This window comes from Onychostoma macrolepis, chromosome 11, assembly GCF_012432095.1.
Source record: "Onychostoma macrolepis isolate SWU-2019 chromosome 11, ASM1243209v1, whole genome shotgun sequence".
Taxonomy (NCBI): domain Eukaryota; kingdom Metazoa; phylum Chordata; class Actinopteri; order Cypriniformes; family Cyprinidae; genus Onychostoma; species Onychostoma macrolepis.
Genome location: NC_081165.1, coordinates 17,242,048 through 17,260,830, shown reverse-complemented (window position 1 = coordinate 17,260,830; position 18,783 = coordinate 17,242,048). Strand labels below are relative to the sequence as shown.

At 36.8% G+C, this 18,783-nt stretch overlaps 1 protein-coding gene across 4 annotated transcripts in view; it reads right to left on the bottom strand.

Annotated features, from left to right (window-relative positions):
- kaznb (kazrin, periplakin interacting protein b) overlaps positions 1-17,117 on the bottom strand; it is a 180,150-nt gene extending 163,033 nt beyond the window's left edge. For 2 of the 4 annotated variants that reach the window (XR_009273347.1, XM_058791080.1), the window contains exon 1: positions 16,871-17,094. Coding sequence is in view for 3 of the 4 variants with exons in the window: in XM_058791080.1 (XP_058647063.1) it covers positions 16,871-16,946 (76 nt within the window). In the remaining variant the exon portion in view is untranslated. Of the gene's footprint in view, positions 1-16,870 lie in introns of all 4 variants that reach the window. The other 2 variants (XM_058791071.1, XM_058791079.1) reach the window with 2 other exon arrangements.
- Between the last annotated feature and the right edge of the window lie 1,666 nt (positions 17,118-18,783).

Genomic DNA, 18,783 nt, shown 5'->3' with positions numbered 1-18,783 from the left:
ACAGAAACAGTGATAGTAAAGATTGATATTGTTAGAAAACAACTCTATTTTGAATAAATGCTGTTCTTTTTATTTTTTATTTATCAATGAACCCCAAAAAGTATCATGGGTTCCAAAAAAATAAAAAAAATATAAAAATAATAATAATAATAAATAAAAATAAGCAGCACAACTGTTTCCAATATTGATAATAAATCAGCATATTAGAATGATTTCTGAAGGATCATGCACTGAAGACAGGAGTAATGATGCTGAAAATTCAGCTTTGATCACAGAAATAAATGATATTTTTAAGAATATTAAAATAGATAAACATTCTTTTAAATTGTAATAATATTTCACAATATTACAGTTTTTTCTGCATTTTTCATCCAATAAATGCAGGCTTGATGAGACACTTTCATAATGCTGCATAATAAAGTCCTTTCATGTCACCATTTGGCAGGTGGCACTTGGGCTTCGTTAACTATGATAGTTTCATGAAATAGTAAATGGTGCATCTTACAAAAATGTAAGTGAATTGTAGTCCTGGGAATTTAACTAACAATTGGTGACTAAATGCAGCATAACTGCAGCTGAAGCATATATAACATATTAACAGGGGTTACTCAAGTAGGCTACTCAGCTGTCTCAATTAACAGATGCAATAATGTTAGCAATGAATAAATTACCATTAAATGTTAGAGGAACGAGACTTGCTAACAAGTCAGTGAGTTGAGTGTGTTTCTGTAATGAAGTAACATTTAGCAAATGTCAACCAATCACCTTTGAAGACCGCAGCCAGGCTGTATTTCAGCAAGAGACTAAAACATACTTATCAAGCTCTCAGAGAACTACTCTTTACCGGTCACACTTAATCATGGCTGCACCTAGACCATGAGTTTTTCTCACTGACCCGCTCTTCACAGTAGATTAACCCCACAGTGCAATTTGAATTTGTCCACAGCCAGTTGTAGCAGTTCACACAAGGGCTGGTGGTCTTGAGTTTTTCTCAGTTATAGCATTCTGAACTGTTCCTTTTTTATTTTTCTTCATGAATGAGTTGTATAATTGATCTGCTTAGATCTCAAGGATTTTTGTTAAAGCAACAGTGCTCTGGTGACTGTAGTTAGAGCTCATTCTTAGGTTTATTTCAACAGTAGTATCATCAAGAATTTTTGTTGATCATATTCTCACACCCATCTGTGAACTTCAAGAGAACAATGTCTGCTATGCTAGAATCCCAATGACAGGAAATAAAAATACCAATCAAACTGATCTTTATGCATTCTGCATCGCTATTATATTATGTTTTGTACTCTGTCAAATTCATTACACCTCAGCAGCTGCAATTAGCTCTAAAAGTAATACCAAATCAACGAGATACAGGAAAAGAATATCTCCCTCACGTTGGTGCTTGATTGATATACTGTTTAAAAAATAACTTTATTGATGGTGTCTTGGCACCTTTTTAATTATTTAGCATTTAGAGGTTATTCAAGTGCTTGAAGTGTTTGAGTCAACCGTTAAATCACATTAGGATGAACCAGACAGGTATAATATTTGGTACATTTGAATTTCCAAAGAGACAATATTGCCCCCATATGGTTTTGAAAGTTATAGCAGCTCAAGCAATGAATGTGAATCTGATGAGGAGAAGTGATTCAACTACATTAAACACATTAATAAATACAAATCTAATAATATTTTTTTCAATTATAACGATTATATACGAGTTTCAGGTTCAGGCACACTGTATGCTGATAACACATTTTATTTTAACGATAATGACTAATAATGAGAGAGACAATGTAAGGAATGGAATACTTGTGCACTGCTTACAGCATACTACTTTTTAAAAAAAGCATGCAAAGCTGTGCATTATGCAAAAATGAATGTTTCAAATGGTTGTATGCTACATTATCTCAGAAATGAATGAATTTTTAATCCAAGTTTATTGAAAAACATGTTAACTTTTGGGTCTGATTAAACAATAAGTTGAAAGAGAGAAATAAGAGATATTAGATCAAATATATTGTGGAAGCAACAAAAGCAACGGTTTAAGGTTAAAAACATCTTAATGATGGATTTGTTTCTTACAAACGCACGGCTTTTCACTTCACAAGTCATTAATTGATGGACTGGTGTCATGTGGAGTACTTGTGGATTATTGTGATGTTTTTATCAACTGACGGCACCCATTCACTGCAGAAAATCCATTGGTGAGCAAGTGATGTAATGCTAAACTCCACCAAATCTGTTCCAATCATGAAACAAACTAATCTACATCTTGAGTGGCCTGAGGGTGAGAACATTTTTGTCTATATTCATGAACTATTCCTTTCAAATTTGAATACTGTGCACAATATACATACAGTACTGCAGAAATAGCAAGAGACATATGCGATTCTGAACACATGATATAGAACATTTTTTACTAAATTCTTATTGCTGAAAAAAATGTGTATAAAGGCCATTCTGAACATAGCATACTGAACTGCACAACATCCATACATACTCCATATCACTTAAATAGTAACAGCAGTACGGAAGTATGTCTTTGTGAATATAGCATACAGAAAATATGCATACTATACACAGTGTAGACATTACCTAAATGTTAAAAGTATGATCCAAATTGTGCACAACATACACAGCCTACTACTCACCATAGAAACAGTGAATTGAGCGGCATTCTGAATGCAGTGCACAGAACTTTTAATTCTGCTGCACGATATACATTTCAAAGGTGTGAGGTTACTTTAGTGTTTTTGAAAGAAATCTCTTATGCTCACCAAGGCTATATTAATTTGATAAAAATACAGAAAAAGCAGTAATATTTCAAAATATTATTACAACATAAAGAACTGTTTTCTAAAATGTAATTTATTCCTGTGACGCAACGCTGAATTTTCAGCATTCATTAATAAATCATTCTAATACGCTGATTTTGTGCCCAAGAAATGTCTTATTATCAATGTTGAAAACAGCTGAGCTGCTTAATATTTGTGTGGAAACATACATTTTTGATTTTTTTGATAAGCAGAAAGTTCAAAAGAGTAGCGTTAATTTGAAATATAATTGTTGTGACCTCAAACCTTTGAACAGTAGTGTACTATACAGGCATGGAAGGAGTAGTATGATAGTATGCCAAACACAGCTCAAATGAGTGATCTCTTCCATCAAAGCTGTTTCTCAGCAATCTCTGACACCACTGCTTCCGTTATTCACAGAAGGGGGAAATTGAGGTCAAGTCAGTACACAGAGCCGAGCAAATACTTCTAGGCATCACTGTTTGCACGCTGTCGTTATACAGCCGTGTCACACTAGAAGCAGAGCAGCTGCCCTCCTCAGGTGAAATCTTTGATCAGTCCGCCACCTAGTGAGACATCCTGCAGTACAGCTCGCTATGCTTTGGATGCTTTCTCACTGAATTTAAGCCTCTGGAAAAACAGATTCCAATACAAGCTCTGACAAAGCTTTTGAAGATAAAAGCCTCTTCTGACCCTTTGATAACCAGCCCAGGGCTTACAGTGGACTAGCTGGATGCCTTTGAATTGCATTACACGTTTTCTCCCCTTTTCCTCTTAATGCTAGTCAGGCCTTTTAGGGAGAAAAAGCGAGAAAGAATTAAATTGACATTACAGCTACAAGAAGCACAAAGCATCAATTACTCTTGTAACGAAGCATGTAACAATAGGGTAGATAAGCAGTTGTGTGGGACAGGGTGCTTGCCTAATTGTCCATATTGATCCCACTAAACAAGAGGTCAGATCGCATTTGCATACTCACAAGCGCCATTACTTTTCCACAATGCGAAAGGACGCAAATGAAGTTCAAACAGGTTCTGCCACAGGCATTTCTGAATATAAAATGCCACGCCACAATAATAAAGACCTTAACAGCCGGGTGACATTCGGTTCATATTGACGTGCAACTGTGAAATCAAATTACCTTTGATACTGTGGAATATTCCACATGCAAAATGTATTCATGAGATGCAAGCCGCTGCTGGCTTTTTTACATTCAGACTGGGGAAATTAAGAACCACCTGACCACATACAAAGGGAAGAAGTATTGTACGGGGTCTGCTAAATGAAATATAAATGCAAATGTAAGTAGGCCTATATATGCCTAGTCTCCCTGCTGAGACTCGGCTTGAGAGAACAGTCAAAGGGAACTTTTTACATGCGAAGCAAAGATAAATATGACTAGGTAGAGGCGTCCCTGAGGCAGATTAGCACTGACACAGCGCACGTCGATTTTTAATGCCTCGATGATGTGCCTTTGCAAAGTAAGGACTACAGGGAGAACCTGTGACAAGGCTTGAGCCAATTAAGGGTGTTTGTGTGTGAATGCCAGCGCCTGTCATATTCAGAGGAGGAAAGTGGGTCAGCACTTCTCAACACCTCTAAAAAAGAGAACGCAAGCGCGAAAACTTTTCCTACACAAAAAAAAAAGAGACCTCACGGAGCAACGAGGATTTGTTTAGGGCGCTAAGTGCATGATTCACAAACAGTGCATTGTTATGCAAACATTATGTTGCACTGAAATATTTGTGTCATAGCGCATGCACAACTACATGACTGAAACAGGTTCCACAGAGATTACACCAGTTCTATGCTTATTAGCCAATCCAAAACACACTCTGCCTCCGAATCATTTCGCAATTAGAGGGCATATTTATTATGCCCCTTTTTACAAGATGTAAAATAAATCTCTGATGTCCCCAGAGTGTATATGTGAAGTTTTAGCTCAAAAAACCCCACAGATCATTTTTATAGCTTGTTAAAATTGACACTTTTAGGGTATGAGCCAAAAACGTGCTGTTTTTGTGTTTGTCCCTTAAAATGCAAATGAGCTGGTGCTCCTGGCCGCCTTTTCAGAAGAGGGCGGATTTTCGAGAGCTCAAGCTCTGGCATATAAATAAACATTCCACTATTAGTAGAAGCCTGTTATCTTTACAGAAAATGTACTCGGTTTAAAAGTCAGTCATAGGATTGTACTGTGCATAATAAATGAGCATTTATGAATTACACAGATGGGGAGCACGGCACAATAAAAATAATGACATAGCTGGTCTCATAATGACATAGCTGGTGCTATCACAAACTTTTTAAGTCCCACTTGTGATTATAAGTTCTACAGATTCAAGCGGTCAACTTCACATTGCTTTCATATACAATTTTTAACTACCACATACCTATTCACGATCATTCTGGTAGCACGTGAAGGCAGCATCAGTGTAAACATGTACAGACAATGGTAGCTTGAGCAACATTAGCCTTACAGAATGCCAAGAAGCTCTTTCAGAAAGGCAATTTGGAAAACAAAGACATGATATTTACTTTGTCTGGAGCTGACGTTCAGGCACAAAGCATTGGTATTGATCCCTAAACATATAGGGGACTTTACCGATTTTTTTCTGGGATATTTCCCTCGAAAATGAAACCGCAGTGTCCTCAGTGGCTCAGATGGAGGGAGTCTATGGAGACTCCTATGTTCGTTGGTGCATTCCAAAACACAACACTTGTAATGCCTCTTTAGCGCTGACTTTTTATATCTCCAGCAGCTAACGTTACAGCATGAAAACAGTAATGCCAGACTGCTGCCTCTCACTCAGGGCTGTGTCTATGCTAATAGGGCAGAGAACGTCACAAATGGGCGGGACTTTTTCACCTATGGTGATGTGTAGATAGGGAGAAATCTGGAAATGCCTGTTTTGAGAGACTGTTTATGATTTATTGGTATTATTAAAAAAATAGTTGGTGGATTTTTAACATTATAGGCTGGTTGTTTTCCCACACTGCTGCCACACAACTGTGTTCAAACACCTAATAAAGGTGATATGTCCCCTTTAAGGTCCAATTCTTTCCATTACCAAACCATTAACTATGACTTCTGCCTCAATAAACTCCTAATTTGCAGATTATTAATAGTTAGCAAGGTAGTTGTTAAAGGTAGGATAAGGTAGGATATTTATAAGCACTAATAAACAGCCAATATGTTAATAATAAGCATGCTAATAAGCAACCAGTTAATAGTGAGAATTGGTCCCTATACTAAAGTGTGACCGAAGTTTGCAAAATGGCGGTCTTCTCGTTCTTGATCGACCAAAAAATTAAATGTATTTCCCCACTAAATTCTTTTGTTAAAATCTTTCCACTATAACTGACTGTACTGTGTGGTGCTGTGGTTGTGTGATGTGGAGGTAATGGTATGTGCACATTCAGGTGAATTTTGATTCTTATTGGTATATTTGGCTATCGTTAGAGTCGTGAATCCCACCGGATGAGGATCTGTTTTAATGACGGAAAGAAAATACAAAGCGCTACAAACACGCAATTGTTTTTCAAACCATCATCATTACACCCTTTAGCAACAAGCTCATTGTCTTCACAGCAGGCCATGTTGTTAAGACTTTCAAGACTTAAAAAAAAAAAAAACATATTAAAATAAAATTATGCAATATATGAAAAAAATGCAATAGGCCTATCCTTTATACATATACAGAGTTTATGTGAATCACTTCTATAGCCGTAATCTTCTTTTCAACACTGGTGTGAGTGCACCAGGTAACATTATTAACACCAGTTAATAATGTTATGTTAACATATTAATATTCATCTTTTTATTTTAATTTAATTATTTTTTGTAATATGACATTATTTCATGTGCTATTTCCATGCCTTTTTTTAACATCAAGGTGGAAATTGACTTCCATATTTCCATTTTGAATAGCACAGGTATTTAAGCATATTTTTAGCTATTATATAGTTGTGAATAAAAAAAATATATGAATTATAATATAAACAATACTTATTTTTCATTCAAATGAAATGCAAGTTAAAATATAAGTTAAAAATAACATTTGAATTTCTCATACTCGACTTGATTTCTCATACTTGAAAAACCCATTCCTAAACATGGATGCGCACTCAAACACTAATAAACTCTTATGAATTATTTATCTTATGACTTACTCCCTAAGATGGCAAGCAATATCTGGTTTGAATTGAGGAGATATGGAATAAACAATGTATCAGGCCAAGCTTTTTGTAGCATCTACTTAAACTAAAACCTATAAAATATTTAAAGGGGTTTGCTGAAGATGCTGTGCTCACTAAATGCAGCCTCACTCCAGCCATTTCAGCCCATAATCCAGACATCTCTGCTCAAAGTGCAAGGAGAGCAGGCTCTCAGTTCCATGATAGATGGATCACTCATCCCGCACAAGACCAAGACCTGCATGAATTAATCTCTTCACCCCTGTCTCATTTCCTCTCCGTCTGCCGCTGCCGAATATGACCTCATCCTGCCGTTAGTCAGTCTGATGGGGAGAGAAGACAAAAGACAGTTATGAAGAGTGCAGAGGGTGGCTTTTCCCCTCCATAAATCTGAATTATAGGGCGCCTACGCTATGGACTGTGATTGTTTACTTCCATCCACAGCTGAACAATGCTGATCCAGGCATTTGAGAGCACAGGAAGCCTTTAGCTTGCTCAAGACATGTCTATTGCCCATAGCTAGGTTATGTCAAAATCAAAATGTTACTGCCATGTTGAGTCTATCATGTGCCTTCATTGGGCTGCACACAATGAACTCTCTGCAGTGGTGCACCTCGCATGTCAAAAACTGACAGACCTGTCATGCACTGCAAATAAGGTGTTTGTGGAACATAAAAAAATTATTCAGTTATAAGTAAAACTCTTGACTGAACTTAAAATGTCAAATTGTCATGACATAAAACCTGCCATCCCTGTAACAATGACCTATTTAGATGAATTTACATGATTTTAAACTGTTCAGTGTTACATGCTCCATCTCATGTTTGAAAGCATAATCATCACATGATTACTCTGAACTGATTCGTTAAAAATACCTTGAAATGCCACACAGACCTCAACGCTTGGTACATCAAGCACAACAAGTCTAACATCAGCTAACATCGTTTTAAGCAGAACAACAAACACATCTTGACATCACAAGACAATAAGTGACTAAATGTGACAACAAAATCAACAACAGACTACATAAAACTGGCAAACAGTCAAACAATGCATTCGTATCAATTATTCAAGCTGTAATGCATGCTGGGAAGCGGGTGAATTACAAAAGCATTTTTTCCAGGCATGTTTGAACTGAATAAAAATCCAACTGATATTTTATATTTATATTATATTTAATACTTTTGTTTTACGAGGATGCCTTAAATTGATCAAAATGTTACATTAGGAATGTTACATGTATTTGAAATAAATACTGTTCTTTTGAACTTTAAATTAATCAAAGAATACAGAAAAAAAGTGTAGCAAAATATTAGGGGAGCAACTGTTTTTAACATTATTATAATAAGAAATGTTACTTGACCAAATCAGCATACATATTAAAATGTGTCTATTCTATATACTGATATAAAAGCTACATTTATACTTATACTTCCAAAAATCATTAGATTAGTCTTAAATAATACTGAGAATTAACCAGATTTTTCTAGATCACTGTATTTTTTTGTTACATTTATTCCTATACCACATACACCTAAGAAAAGCACCTATACAAAATTTAATGCATTTAAAACATTTTATGTAAAATTTAATGTAAACGTAAATATCAGATGTATACTATGGTTCACCAAAAGCTGTCTGTATAGTTTTTGGCAAACAAACAAATAAATAGTAATATTAATTTCACATAAATAAAAATTATTTACACTTTATTTTCATAACACAAATGTGTTGATCAAGGAAATAAAGAACAATTGGGCAATCAATAGACTTTACCTAACATTGCTGGGTACCCTTAGGCTTCTGAACGTACCTCTCATCGCAGTAATACCTTTAATCATTTTAAATCAGTGAGAAAGTTTTCCCCAGCTCTGCCTCAGATGTCTAAATCAAGCGTTGCCTGGAGGGAGCCCAAAGTGTGACTGATCACTAATAAGCTTTAGTCTATTACATGTCACCGAGCAAAGCCAACGTGGCTGCTGACATCAGAACTCATGGCGGTGTCCTCATTTTGCTTAATCTTGCTTAAAATAAACCCCTTTTGTCACACCTCTCAATCCCTGTGTGTCAACACAAGCTGAATTGTTTGCTAATATCTGCCATTTTGCAAGCAAATGACAGTAGCACTCCTCCTTGAGCAAAGGATGAGGCAGAACGAGCAAAGATAAAGCTTGAGCCTTAAGTCAAATGAAAGTCAAAGCATATAACATTCAACACAGTTTTCATAATACATCCAGGAAGAGCAGGCAGAATATTCCACCCATGTTCTTTAATATGTCCCAATCCTACAGGCTAAGCCAATGGCGTCTGACGAAGAGAAAAAACACGTCTACCCTAGTCTACGTCAGGAGACTCATCACTATTGAGCAGTAAAATGTACTGGTTTAATATTCAAGTCACGTCTTGCACACAGATGGAAGAGCGGTGTGTGTCTAAGACTGAAACAGATAATAACAGTGTTAACTGAGCAACCTCTCTACATGATAACACACGAAACAAAAGAGTAATAATGTGTGTATTTAGCAAATGCACATGATATTCCAACCAACAATCAAGCTAACTGGATGGAAAATTCCAGCAAGTGTGCCAGTCATAAAAATCACATTTTATGATTGACACACGAGGTGGTGAATGATTTATTAAATGTTTGACATCCATTTGCTCATGAATGTTCATGTCGACAATGAAAAAGTCATGTAGGCAGCCATCAAGCTTTGATGAGATTTGTTACTGCAGCTTCACATTTATTTTTTCATTTGAAAAAGCTACATTGGGGTCTTTTTAAATACAAAAATCTTCATTGCAGAAATTGAAAAATGTATTCTTTCCAATATGGAGTCCACAAATTTGGATTTACTGAACTTTGGGATTACTGGTTTACGTATAAATTACCATTCAAGTCGGTGTATTTTTTTTATTATTATCTTTAATTCATCAAGGACAAATTAAACTGATCAAAAGTGACAGTATAAGACATTTATAATGTTACAAGTGATTTGCATTTCAAAGAAATTCTGCTCTTTTGAACTGTTTAATAATTAATCAAATAATTTTTTCACAGTTTTCACAAAAATATTAAGCAGAACTCATTTCGAAATTGATAATAATAATAATAATAGGTAATGTTTCCTGAGCAGCAAATCAGCATATTGGTGTGATTTCTGAAGGAACATGAACGAAGTCTGGAGTAATGATGCTGAAAATTCAGCTTTTTGACTGTATTTTTACACAAATAAATGCAGTCTGGATGAGCAGAAGACTTTAGATAAGACTAGACATAAGGTTAAAAACAAGGCAGTAAGAAGGTTGGATATACAGCAAATCCTATATAAAGACAGAGGTACCAAATAAGCTGCAAGTGATTAAAATTATTCTCTCCATGGAGAGGAGAGAGCAGCATAATCTACTGCTGCAGATGTTAAAAACGGATGCTTGGCTACTAAAGCATGACAGAAACCTAATCTCAAAACAAGCTCTTTCATATAAAACTGTAGTACAAGGTTTCGTGTACAATAAAGACAGGGGAAAGTGCTACAGCATTTCCCAAATGCGTAAATTCAGAAAGGTGTGAAATTGACCCTTGTGTAAAAAGTTTTACAGCACAAAGACTACAGCGAGGAAAATAAGAGAGTATGACGGGGGAGGCTGGGGAGGATCTGATAATATTAAGCAGTCTTCAAATTACATAATGAAAATGAAATATGTGGATTTAATCCCACATTCCGGATGATGTGTCAAATTTTCAAAATAAATAAATAAAAAATACGACGCACTTGCCACAGACACATTATGAGATCCCTTTGAAGTGGTTTCAGAAGAAAACAAATTTGCATGCAGGAAGTTCTTTAGCTGCTCAAGTCTTGCCAGCTGCCTCTGTCAAAATATATTCCCTCAGATGTAAACACTATTCAGAGCAGTTCAGAACATCATGTGTAGGGACTGATATCCAAAGCAATTTTAGGCTCCAAAGTAACCCGTCAATTGGATAAAACTGGCATGCCAAGTTGCAGGCTAGCCTACAATCACACCTAACCTCACAGTAAACAGCATCAGGCAAATCCACGCAGGCTCATGTGCTACATTTTTCAACTTATTCCTTATGGAAACTCTCCAGGGGAAATGTTGTGTGTACTTCTTGGAGTTACATCACTTTTCTTATTATAAGTGAAATAGTTCGGAAATCTCCAAACTCCGAAGCTTAAATTCAAACAAAACTGGCCCCTGCTTAAAATTCATGAGAACGCTCTAATCAACGCGCGCTGCCTGTAAGCTAAGCCTTTTCTGCACTAACGGCTGCGTTGCCACTTAAAACCAGTTTCTTTCAAATAGACTTAGAAGAAAAATGGATTTCCGGCCAATTGTGAACACCAAAGTTTTAGGAATTAATATTTGCGGCATTCGATCAGCAAATTCATGCTGGTATAAAAGTCTTCCCTACAAAACTGGGCAGGCCTATTGTTATAGCATTTTGTGACAGTAATTAGAAATTAAAAATCAAATGGCATGAACACGAGGCATTTCCATCTCTGCAGCTTTTCAAGCCAATGATCGGATGGATGTGACATTCAATAATAGTGATTATAAGAAAGAGAAGCTCTCAAATTAGTCATCTATTGACCCAGATGGAGTGATAGTCAGAGGGACATCTAGTGAGGGACATCTAATGACTCTAGAGTCGATAAAGATTTGTCAGTAAACCTACAATATAACCACTGCAAAGAAAGCGGTTCAGGGCAATCAATTTTTGCAATCTTGTGCATCAGAAACGATCAACAGTATAATGTTGCAAGTAACATTCTGTTGTGAGCAACATATGCACGATATTAAAGCGTGAGTCTGTGAGCATCTAATGTCCCATGAAAATATGCCTGAAAACATATGGGAGAAGTAGTCATAGGTTATTATGCAAGCAATGAAGCAGTGTGTTGTTTTGGTCTTTGTCGTCACATTGCAACCAACAACTTGCAAGTGGCAGAAACTACTGACGCTCAAATATGTCAAATATGACAACTAGCTTTTTATATGAAGCGAATCTACTGTATTTGGACAATAGATAAGAAACAGATAAAATGCAAATAGATAATAAACACCTGATGAGAAAAAAATATATTTAATACATATTATTAAAATATTGTTATTAAACACTTTTAGGTTGGCTTCAGTGTCACTGTTACATTGTAGTAACAGGGCATCTCTGATTGTGCCCTGTCTGCACAAATATAAGGCTTTAGGACAGGATCATGGCTTCCTCCCTCGAGAGGGACACAGACCAGCCCTCTCTTTATTGGTGGAGGTGACAGAAGAAAAGATGTCCCAACTTCTAGACAATTCTGCTGATGCTATTCTTTTCCCACTGCTATATTACCTCCTCTACATCGGGCCAATGATGCAGAAAGGTGACTTATTCTTGGGCTTGGTGCAAACAGACTTGGCAAAAGCAAACCTGATTTCTGAGCTTCCAGGTCAACAAAGATGCACGCAGAGAGAGTATAAGAGATAAGCCTACATTCATACACTGGTTTGTAGCCCTGCTTGCTTAAAGGATTAGTTCACTCCAGAATGAAAATTTCCTTATTATTTACTCCATGTCATCCAAGATGTTCATATCTTTCTTTTTTCAGTTGAAAGGAAATTAAGGTTTTCCATATAGTGGACTTCATTGGGGATCAATGGGTTGAAGGTGCAGGGTTTCAATGCAGCTTTAAAGGACTCTACGAGACGAGTGAGTGAGACGATCGAGACAATCGGTCATTTTCTAAAAAAAAAAAGGTTAAACAATGATGTCACCCTACCCTACCTTTTTGAACCAAAGTACACAGACCAAGAACTAACCATGTGTGACTTTTCCAACGTGATTACACAATGCACAAAGTCGTGCATACGCATCGCAGAGCAAGACGAGCATTTGTGGTTAAAACGTATATAAATTTTTTTTTTTTTTAAATGACCAATCATAACAGATCTATAAATGTATGCACAGGATGTATCTTACCCCACTTCGATTCAGTAAGATGTATCCTAATAAATCATCCAGATGTTACCGATGTAAAACCTACATAGGATCAGTTATGCACATCTTTTGGGAACATATTTCTGGAAAGCAGTGCAGGATTTCACAGCCAAGGTTTTGCAAATTCCATTGAACAATACACCAACACAATATCTCTTTGGTACGGAATTGGACAGGACACTTGACTCTATATCTGTAGAGGCTTGGCATAATATCATACTTGGCAAAAAACGCATTTTGCTCAACTGGAATCAACCAAGGCCTCCAACATTTGAACTGTTTAAACGGCTTTTGAATGAAACATTACAATTAGAACAGTACACCTACAACTTAAGAAACAAGGGCAATGCTTTTCAAAGAATATGGATGCCTCTCGTAGACCTCTGACCTTTTGGCCACCTTAGATATACTTAACAAAATGTATGACCATATTTAAAACTTCAGCTTGACATTAATGTGAGTGATTTTTTCAAATTATTATTATTTTTTCATTTTAATTTATGTTTTGTTTGTCTCTCATGTAATTAAAAAAGAAAAGAAAATGACCAATCATTTCACTAGACAAGACCATTGTTCCTCAGCTGGGATCGTGGGATCATTCCTCAAAAAACGTAATTTCTTTGTGACTGAAAAAAGAAAGACATGGGGGTGAGTAAATTATCAGGAAATGTTTATTCTGGAAGTGAACATCTTTTAATGGCTAGTTTTATAATTGATCAAGCAAACTGTAATTTGTATTCTACAAATTTTATCTAAAATATTTAAATTCTGGAGACATAATTAAAGAATAAAATATAGTCATCCAGTAATTATTTCACATAAATGGACATGAAATACTGATCTGAGTTGAAAAATGTTTATTATATGAGAAAAAAAGAGAGTGCAGAGCGATGCAGCATGAAACTAGCACATAGGAAATTGCTGCTAAATATACAAATTATCGGTCATAACACGAAAATGTTTGACTGCAGATTGTTCCAACTGACCAATACGAATCAAGCATGTTAAATATATACAGTATGTGTGAGGTCATACTTGGTATACAGTGTCAAGGCTTATTTCCAGAGTAAGAACTTAGAAAATGTGATGGGGAAAATAGGTCATCACATCCTGAGACTCCGTGTAACTCCGTCTGGCCCTGCAGGTCCCTATTAGAATCACTGGCGCTACATATTGTGCCATCACTAACATCTGCAGATACACACAAATGAGCCCACACTTGCAGCCCCATCCAGCCATGTCTGTTACGTCAGCCAAAACAGTTTGTGTGCCGGCGGGTGAGCGCATAGACTTGGATCTCAGCAATGCTCATGCATACCCATTTAAACACCAACACAGAACATAAAAGCATCGGTGCTCCATGCCAATGACCTACACGGTGGATCATTTTGCGTCGCTTGAAGACGATCTTTCAAAACACTTATGGAGCAAAAACAGGGCACTTTGATCAATGTTAAAAGAGAAAATTGTTTGAGGCAAAAGTGCACTGAAAAGCTCCACATCCTCCTGTTGGAAGACTTTCATGCAAATTAGAAAAGAAAAAATGAAAGACGTTTCAAATCAGTTCATTGTTTATAAAGGCAGAAACTTCAGAAAATTCCAAGTCCAGTGTGTCCACGGGGAACAACACATCAGAATGTTTCGAAACTACAAAATCTCATCATTATGGATGATCCAGAATGTGAGACATTCAAAGCAAAGAGCTACAGAGAAGTGGCTGATGGTAATACATACAGTATTTCGGCACCGCCGAGGCTCAGATATTGCAGAGGAGTCTCATCTTCAGGCACTTCAGAAACACAAATTCAGTAAAGAGGCTTTCAGCGCTCCGAAGCCACACGCAGAATATTAATCATGGCAATGTCACACACTCTGCAGACACTAATACATCCCTGCACAGCAAACAGCTAATGAGTTCACAGAAATAAAGTAAACAAAGGGCATTATTTATAAAAGTTTTCTTCTATTTCAGGAGGGCAAACAGAGGGAGAGACACTTTTATCTAAGCAAACCCAACAGCCCTAAACCATCCTGTTTCACTGCTGCTGTTCCCCACAATGATCTCAAAACACCCTGGTAAAACACCCATACATAAAATCTAACACTCCGATAATGCTAATTTTATCACACTTTGCAAAATTGTAAGTAAAAAATGAATTTTAAATGAGACTCTTGTGGTTTAATTTAAGGACATTTCCATTTAAAAAAAACACAGTGCACTGACATCATGGTGTTTAAACCCAGTGGCACCGGCTACACCTATTCTATATATATATATATATATATATATATATATATATATATATATATATATATATATATATATTATTATTATTTTTTTTTGCCCATATCATATGGAATACGAAAAAAGGTATTTTTGCACAACTGATATTTTAGGTTGTATTTTAGCAATACTGTGAGTCACTTTGGAAAGAAAGCATTAATGAAAAACATAAAGGCAAATATACATCTAATCTAAGCTCAGAATGGACCATCTTCACTGTCATATTCTTCAGGGCTGCTGTTATAGATGCATGCTTTTTCAAACTCTGTCCCAGAGGAACTGGGTAATCACGTGATTTTCAACGGCGACTTGGCAGCATGGCTTATCTCTGCTAATTGGCATGTTAATGTGTAGAGACATGGAATTAAGCATCAAATTAAAATCTGTATGGATTGTCATTACCGCTAGTATCTCGGTCATTTACAAACTACTGTTTGAGTAATTGCATCCTGCTGCAAGTCTCTTTAATTCAATTGCTCCACCAACATCTAAACTGTAACTTCGACATGAGAGTAAAATATTGATATAGACCTGAGATGTCTGTGAAAACAATGTAGAAGTACATTTCATCATAAAGCAATCATCACCTAACAGAATATTAAACGTAATTTTAAAACAGTACAATAAGTCTCTGACAGCTTCATAAATATTGCAGTCCTAAGCACTGATGAATTGTTAAAAAATAAAAAAATAAAAACGTACTATAAATATAGGGAAGTTTTAAATCACACTACTTTATAAATAAAATACATTACAATATATGAATATTATTTAAAAATGTTCATATTTTCATGCAGTCTGTTTATATTTCGGCACATAAATAACACCTTACAGTGTATGTATATTAAATCTCAGATTTTAACGATTTTATGCAAATAAATTAAAGATTTTATATATTATGTATATTAAATCTATACACTAATTTTGAATATGTTACATGAGTTTCAGTCCAAGTTACGAGTTGTTAATTTGTCACTAGTTTCCATCTGTGGTCGTTCTAAATGCAGACGAAGATTGGAAATATTTTGGTACACTTTTACAAGCCAATACCTCACGAAACCTACAAAAAAAGTACAACCTGTGAGACAGAAATTATGAAGCGGCGCGTATTAATAGCTAAGACAAAATTCATAATTCATCAATGCTTAGGAGTACAATATTTATGAAGCTGTCAAGGAATTAATGCAGTTTCAGAATTGCACCGGAGAGGTTCACTCTACCCTGAAAAATTAGTTAGTTGCTCAACATAACTTTCATGTTCCTCTTTCAGCCCCAGCTCTCATGACTGACTTATTAAGATCACTACATCCATAAGCAAGATGAGACACACACACCCGCAGACACATTTCTTGACTGTGTGCAGCTCATTAGCGAGCTGAAAGCAGCGGGGAAGAAAAGCTGGTTTTTTCTCTGCATGCTGGGTGCCTAAACTAAGAGATCAGGATTTGCAGTGGACCAGCAGAGCTTTCACAGACCATAAGCAAGCACTCAGCCGAGACGTGATATTTACCACCCCAAGGCCTGCAAATTGACATAACCTTACAAAGCATGTGTTTTTCAGACCCGACGTGACCGATCTCAGGTACTTACTAGCTTGCATCAGCTGTCCTTGGCGGCCGAAGACCTGGGAAAAGGTGGTGGGAGTACAGGTGAGAGTGTCCTCCATGGTCGGGATGTCCCACTAGGCTTGACGGGCAAGTCTCTGAATGACACGCCACGCAGAAAAGCACCGGTTTGTTGTCCGTCCCCTTTGAGAACAGCAGCTGGAGCAACGTTGCAGCTGTGTAAGAATAGCACAGAGGTTTCTGCTCGGGATGGAGAGAAATAGCCTCACTCACATGCGAGACAATGAGGGAGTGTGCCTGTGTGTGCGTCAAGGAGAATGAGTGAGAGTGTGTGCGGAGAGCGAGCTTGAAAGAGAGAAAATCAGAGCAATGATGTCTTGCCTTTTCCTGCTGCTCTATGATCATGTGTTGAGGTTGTGCCTCGCTGGCAGGTTTCTGCAGCCTGAGCGCAGCGGTCTGAAGCTCCTGGTCCAGCGTACTCTGTCCTGCTGACTGTGTGAGAAGCCTTCGGTTCCCCCAGGCTCAGGGTGGACTGGCGTTTGTTGTGCTCTGATCGGGTGCGTGTGCCCTCTTCTCTCCTCCCTCTGCCTCAGCTCTACCCCTCCCTTTCATTGCCTTCTCTCTCCCTTCAAGTCGACGATCCGTTTCATAAGAAGCGCTGCTGCAGGGAAAAGATTTTTTTTGCAACTCTTGCAGCTCTGCTTTTTAATTCCTCCCCCTGTGGAGGAGAGAGGAGAGGTTGAAAAGGAAAGTTCATTTTGGGTAACTCACCCAACGGTGGCAAAATATCAGTTGGAAATATTAATAAGAAGGGTCTTGGGATGCATTGACCTACAGTGACCCCCAAAATGTATTTGGACACTTAACAATTTATGAATGTCTGCATTGTATAACAAAATATATAATACATCCAGTAAAATGACCTTGAGACTACGAATTTAAATCAATAAATCGGGAAAAAAGCTAAATGTTAGGTTAGAGAAAACGTATAGCATTATTTATTGCAGATGCAACTCGGTTTGATATTTGATGCAACAACATTGTCATTTCTAGGTGTCTTCATGGTCACGCTTAAAAATGATAACCACATTTTCCAATAACAACTTTCCAAATATTCAACCAATCCATCTAAATTTGGTTCTTTAGTCATGTGTGTATATATATATATATATATATATATATAGGGTACCCTTTGTTTTAATGTGATGTAGTTACATGTACTTACTATAACAATAACACTAATGATAAGCAACTAACCTTAAACCAAAAATGCTTAACTCTAGTGCTTAGTAATTATTTGTGTAATTACACTAACATCACCTCAAAATAGTGTTACCTTCAGTTTCCTTTGTGACAAATTATTCATCCAAACTAGCTATTTCAGGATAAAGAAAGAAATTATTGCAACAAAGGCCTGTTTCATTCTTCTACAAACTTTGTCAGGATTCAGCATTCTTTTTTAGCCGTTTCCCCATTCGTCAGATGGATTCGTCCAATGGAAGGCTTGAGTCAGGTCAGTGTGATGTGGAATCTGCGGAAGATCTGCAAGTGCAGTCATATTCTCCTGTTTTAAAAGAAAATATGGTCAACCTGGTATTATGTAACATCCAGCTACATCAACTAGTCATGAAGTTGAAAGGTGACTGGTTTACACAAGGACAGCCTGCAGTGCCATGGCGGTGAAAGAGAAGGTAATTCTATATTCTTTTTCTTCCTTTTATATCAGCAAAACTCTGAAATTTAGAGTTGTGACAAGAGGCACAGTGAGTTTCACAGCTTTCAACTGACAGACAAGGCAGATACCATGTGGCTGGAGCGTGCTGGAATTAATTCCCTCTGTCTAACCGAAGGTTCACTCAAATCAAATTCTTTTTGAACGTGAACCGAGGAGACATGCAGATAGTAAGCTGTCAGCTGGGAAGGGTAGAGCTGTTCTTC